The sequence below is a fragment of the Orycteropus afer genome, unplaced genomic scaffold (assembly GCF_000298275.1).
Source record: "Orycteropus afer afer isolate SDZICR_OR568_19922 unplaced genomic scaffold, OryAfe1.0 scaffold00031, whole genome shotgun sequence".
Classification (NCBI taxonomy): domain Eukaryota; kingdom Metazoa; phylum Chordata; class Mammalia; order Tubulidentata; family Orycteropodidae; genus Orycteropus; species Orycteropus afer.
Genome location: NW_006921618.1, coordinates 13006308 through 13012185, shown reverse-complemented (window position 1 = coordinate 13012185; position 5878 = coordinate 13006308). Strand labels below are relative to the sequence as shown.

Here is a 5878-nt window from a genome sequence, read left to right as displayed (position 1 = left end):
CTAGGCCTTTTCCAGGCTGCGGTACTTCTTGCGCAGCGCCGATACTGGGTCCTTGAAGAGCACCGGGTCCAGGCGGAGGCGAGAGGACACCAGGGGCATGTGGCCGAACCCTGCCACCATCAAATTGATGCAGTCCCGGTCGGGGGGCTGCTCCTGCCCTGGGCCCCCTGATACCTAAGATGGGGAGAAGAAATCCATTGGAAGGTTTTTCTGTTCTTTGGTTACCCGCCCCCCACCCAGCAAGAAGGATTTGAGTTCCACTGAGAGGGAATCCTCCCTCTCTTCTCATTTCCCTTCTTCTCCCTCCCTCAGCACCAGTCCCCCTCTGCCCTCCTCACCAGTGGAGGTCTGGCCTGATGCTGCTGCCCATAGGGCACCTTGATAGGGGGCAGCTTGGTTACTACTGCTACCAGGAAGTTCATCAGTACGTCCACACAGGAAGGTGCCTCATCTGCCAGAGTCCTTAGGGCTTGGGGCAGGACGTAAGTGAACAGAGTGTGGTAATACCTGGGCAAGGGAGGAGGGCAGAGAGAGGCTGCTGCAACTGAGTTCATCCCCCAAGCCCCATTATCCTCCCTCCTGACCTCAGCTCTCCCCTAGTTTCCTTTGACCCGGATTCCCATGCCCTCTGGCCAAGGCCCACCCTCCTTGCCTGGCTGTCTCAGTTCTCATTGCCAGTGTGAACAGCTCACCACTGTGCTGGGCTTGTCTCTGCTCTGTGGCTTGTTGGCCTGTCCCCTCCCTCACTGGTTCCTTGCAGGTCCCATTACTGGGCTCTGAATTCTGAACTCAGATGGAGCCAGATTGAGAGGGGCATCTGCTGACACCAAAGCCGTCAGATATGGCAGCTGAAAGACCAGCTTCAGGAATGCTGTGAGTTAACCAAGCTGATGCTGCTTCAGGCGAGCCTCACATCACACAACCCACACAGAACAATCTGAGCCCACTATGCAGACATTTGGGGTTATGCTTCACTCTACCAAGAATTCACTGCAAAGCTCCTGGGTAAATCTAGAAACGGTTCCATTGTTGTTGTTACGTGCCTTGGAGTCAGACCCGACTCATAGTGACCCCTCCTTGGGTTTCCGAGGCAGTATCACTACGGAAGTAGATTGCCCAACCTTCTTTCCAAGGAGTGGCTGGTGGGTTTGAACTGCCAGCCTTCTGGTTAGCAGTCAAGTGCCTTAGGCACTATGCTACCAGAGCTCTTTAAAAGGTTCCAGGTTACACATTTTTGTTCTAAACATGTATTGAAAAAAAAAAAAAAAAATACCCCACTAAAACCAAACTCACTGCCATCAAGTCAATTCTGACTCATAGTGACCCCCTTTGGGTTTCCCAGATTGTAAATCTTTATGGAAGTAGATTGCCCAGTCTTCCTTCCACAGAGTGGCTCGTGGGTTTGAACTGCCAACCTTCTGGTGCTACCAGAGCTCCTTATACATGTGTAAAAAACTCCTTAAAGAGTACAAGAGGCCCTCCAGAATTCAGTCCCTGATCAAGATTAGGGAGCTATAGACAGCTGTGGAGTGCCTGGGATAATCCCCAACTCATCACACACACACATTTATAAAGTATCAGGACCATGCTCTTGTCACCCATTTAGCACCACTACCACCACCAGACCCTGACCCACACACTATCCACACCCTCTGCACAACTCTAAATAATAAATCTAGCTACTATTTGTTGAACATCTTTGTGGTGGGGACTTACACCATTTCCCCATTGGATTATCACACCAGTCATGTGAGGTGAATATACCTCATTTTACAGGTGAAGAACCAGTCTCAAGAGAGATGAGGAGGATCACATAACTGGGAAGTGGCAGATCTGGCCCTTGAACCTGGAGCTCCAGCCTCTGAACTAACTGCTGTGTTCATTCCCATGCCACCCTGTTCTTGGCTCAGGGGGGGGTCTCTGGCCCTCTGATCCCTGTACCAGGGCTGGTGCTGTACCTGTGGTAGAAGGCGGCTGTGGTGAGAACCATGGAGAATTCATTGGCCTTTTCAACAGTGAAGCCCCAGCCACCCTGGGCCTCATCCCAGAAGTGACTCCATGTCAGAAAGCCCACCATCCGCTCAGGGAAGCTCTGCCACACCACAAAGGCAAAGTCCACCTGTGAAGGGATTTAAATGAGGTAAGAAAAAGGACTTCCCATCAACCAGGAACATCCAGAGATATAGAGACAAGGCCAGCCTGGTGGAGGGGCTGGGGCAGGACTCAGGGAGAGGAGACACCAGCCATGACTCTGGAACTGACTAAAATTAAACTGACTTTAAGCATGAAATCTTAAAGGTGGGGTGGGGTGGGGTGCAGTGCTGCTTAGGAGAAAATTTCCAGCTGGGAGCCACTAAAACAGTGTCCCCCAAAACAGATGAAAACAAACCCACTGCCATCAAGTCTATCCAGACTCACAACAACTCTTTTGGACAGGGTAGAACTGCCCCATAGGATTTCCAGGGCTGTAAATCTTTACTGAAACAGACTACCTCATCTTTTTACAGTGGAGTGGCTAGTGGATTCAAACCAGAGACCTTTTGGTTAGCACCTGAGTGACTTAACCAGAGCTCTTCAGAGTTCCCAAAGGAATCTGTGAAAGCCTCTATTAGATTTCTAGTGAGGAGGCCGATTGCCTTGCTGGAGTGGTTTTGAAAGCAGGAGCCTAGATATCTTGATCTCTGGTCCTTCGGCTCTAGGGATCTTGTGAGGCTCTGTCCCCACCCACGCTGGGCTTCTCTCAGGCCCAGCCCTCACCTCATTTGTAGAAAGACTGCTCTGGGCATCGAGGCTGAGGATGGCATCGGTGCTGATAACGCTGTGTGGGAAGAAGCGATCACTCACCTGCAGTGGGAGGGTAGACAGGACCACTCAAGTGGGGACACCCCCGCATCTCCCACAGCCAATATCTGAATATGCACCGACTAGGGACCCGCAAAGGAGTGGCGCAGTGAACAACATCAAGCCTGAGACCTGACCCTCTCCTTGTACATCTCCAGGCTTCGATTTCCCCTTTGGTGAGATGGGGCAGTTGGTCTCTAGGGGCCCTTCCAGTTTTGACATCTTGGGCTGTCTCTAGTGTCTCATTAGATATAGAACCCTTGGGAGTGGTTGTCAAACATCTCTCACTTAAATGAAACAGTTCTAGAGAGATGAGGTGACTTGCCCAGAATCTTACAGCAAGCAGGTGGCTCACACCCACCCAGGTTCTCAGAAGCCACTCCCTCCCCAGCCCTGGCCAAATTTACTGCCATCCGTCCGTGTTTCTCTCAAATCCCAGGTTTTCCCCTTTGCTCATCTGAGACATGAACATCCCTTCCCCTGCCTTTTCTCATCACACAAGCCTCCAGTTCTCTGAGAACGGAATGCAAAGGGGCTAACAGAAGAAACCAGGCCTGCAGCTGCAATCTATTGCCTGATTTCTTCAGGCCCAACTTGAAGTCCAGCTGTGGGGCAGACCCAAGCAAAGTGCTCCGTGTGTGCCCTTGACGGTTCCCAGCAGGCAGAGACTGAGCCACCCCTCCACGCCTTCCCCATCCCTCACCTTCCTGTGCCCCTCAATGACTGTCAAGGGGATGGCTGTCTCGGGCCACTTTCCCCTGGGTGGGGGTGGCCTCTCGCTGCTCCAGAGAACCAAGATCTAGGAGGAAAAAGAGGTGGTCCTAAAGCCAGGGGTCTTAGGTAGGAGGGGGCTTCCACGAGTGTGTTTTCTCAGGCGGAAGGAGTATGAGAGACAATTGCATATGTGCAGAGTGAGCAGGAACCCAAGGTCCTCTTACTGCTGCTCTGTCCTTGCCTCTGGGCTTCTGGAAGGTAGCAGTTACGGTGATATGAAGGTACCACCTATGGTGTTAGAACTTGGTGTGGTAGGCCCTAGCCTGGGGGCTGTCCCCACCTTCTCTCACAGTTTTTCATTCTCTTCCTCCCATCTATTGTTCCCAGCCCCAATGTTTGGGGAGCCTCTCCATCTCCACCCTGACAGAGCTAATTGCTTCCCTTCTGTGCAGGTGCACTCTGGAGTCTAGCTGCCTTCTCTGCAAGTGAAATTTGACGGTCTGTGTGCCAGGAAATGCTGACCGATTCTGAACCCTGGGGGTCAGAATCCTTTCCTGCTTCTTCTCTGAGTCCTCAGCATCGAACCCAGGGTCTGCACTTGGAAAATGACTGAGTGAGTGAATGAATGTTTACTCCTCCAGCCTCCTCAAGAGATGCCTGCTTTTCAGGTGGCCTCATCAATTCCCACTTGGGGGAGAGGTACAAGAGACTTGGAACTTAAAGAGGAAGACAGAAAGGGTACTTGGAAATCTTCCCCCTGCCTCCCCCCAAAATGCATGGTCATTCTTAGGGTCTAGATGTTGGCAGGGGCCCTTCCCTGACCCTCATTCCCACCTTGGACCCCAGGACCCGAGCTAGCAAGGGGCAGACCTGGGCACAGTGCTGGGAGCCTGCCACCGCCTGGATGAGCTTCAGGGGGGGCTGGCCTGGGGCCCCCACCCAGATCAGGGCGCTGAACCTGCCCACAGGACGGGAGCCTGGGGGAATGAGAAACAGGCCATCAGGGTAGGAGGGCACAGAACCCGCTGGAGACTGACCTAAGTGGGAGACCTGGGGGCCAGAAGAGATGTTGAGGGTTTCAGGGAGGGTCTTGGTGAGGCTCTGGAATAAGGCTGGGGCAGACATGGGGAGAGCTAATAAGGGCACTTAAGCATCCCATTCCCAAGGCATACCCTGCTGCTGGTGGTAGAAGGGGAAGTCCTGGGGGCGTGTGGAAAAAGTAGGCAGGGCCAGGAGTGCTCCTGGGGGGCTGTTCCACATCACTGAGGAGTGGGCAGAGGCTCCAAAGATCCGGTCCTGAATAATCTGAATGAAATGAGAGAGGGGCTGTGCAGAGGGGTAGCCAGTGTAGCCTTGGCCTCAGATCCTATGAGTGGAATCTTAGGAAATGAGGACTCGTGTAGCCCCACACTGCCCCCTTCAGGCTCCGGAGACAGTGGTAACAGCATCACCAGGTCCCTGGGGGCACAGGCGCTCAGAAGCAAAAGCTGAGTAGGGGGCACTCAGTGATGGCATTCCAGAGGTGGCAGATGGTGGCAAGTTCCTGCTTCACTTCTCTTCATTCAGGATAGACATCACCAACAAGCCATGCCGTTCTTACCAGACTCAGAATCCCGCCCAACACACAACCCCGGGTAGCCACTGATGATCAACTGGAGTAGGCAAATGAGTTGAAATGAAATGTCTTTGCCACAGCTGTCTCCCAAATGGGGAAACTGAGGCTCAGATCGGAAAAGGAGCTAGTCCACAGTCTCACACCCAAGTCTCAGATTTGCACCAAAAGGATCTTCAAGGGGGAACCCCAGACCCTTGGGCAGGGCGGGGTGGGGGTGGTGTCTGGGCAGAGGGTACAGATAGGGGATGGGGATGAGGAAGGAGCTGTGGGGTATCAGGGAGCCACCCTCACCTCCAGAGTGGTATGGACCATCTTCTCCACTGAGGAGAAGTAGGCATCCCATAGAAACTGGGTCTGCTGACGCAGGGCAAGGACCCGTGCCGGGGGCATCTCCTGGAGGGCAGCCAGGACCTGAGCAAGGGAGAAGAGGAGAAGGCCAGGAGCCCTGTCGGGATCTGAGGGATCCTGGGCGGGGCACCCTGGGGCCCAGAACTGGGAGCCGATGCTCTTTCTCCAGGGCTTTCGAAGGAGGTCTCAGTGGCCACCCCTGGCAAGGCCCAGGGGTAACACAGTGATCAGTAGTTTAGGGGTCTTATATGTGGAGGGAAACTTTCTTTGTTGGTTACCAGGGATGGGAGGAGAGGGGAGGGAAAATGGCTAGATAGTAACAAAAACAAAACAAATTATGTATACACACACATATATAGA

The 5878-nt window shown here is 53.3% G+C and overlaps 1 protein-coding gene across 1 annotated transcript in view; it reads right to left on the bottom strand.

The window, feature by feature from the left end:
• Positions 1–5878, bottom strand: part of EXTL1 (exostosin like glycosyltransferase 1) — a 16244-nt gene continuing 10366 nt past the window's right edge. Inside the window, exons 4-11 of the mRNA XM_007935881.1 lie at positions 5462–5581; positions 4728–4860; positions 4426–4532; positions 3545–3640; positions 2758–2844; positions 1959–2119; positions 339–507; positions 1–174 (exon numbers count right to left, since the gene is read on the bottom strand). Of these exons, the coding sequence (XP_007934072.1) occupies positions 1–174; positions 339–507; positions 1959–2119; positions 2758–2844; positions 3545–3640; positions 4426–4532; positions 4728–4860; positions 5462–5581 (1047 nt within the window). The remainder of the gene's footprint in view (positions 175–338; positions 508–1958; positions 2120–2757; positions 2845–3544; positions 3641–4425; positions 4533–4727; positions 4861–5461; positions 5582–5878) is intronic.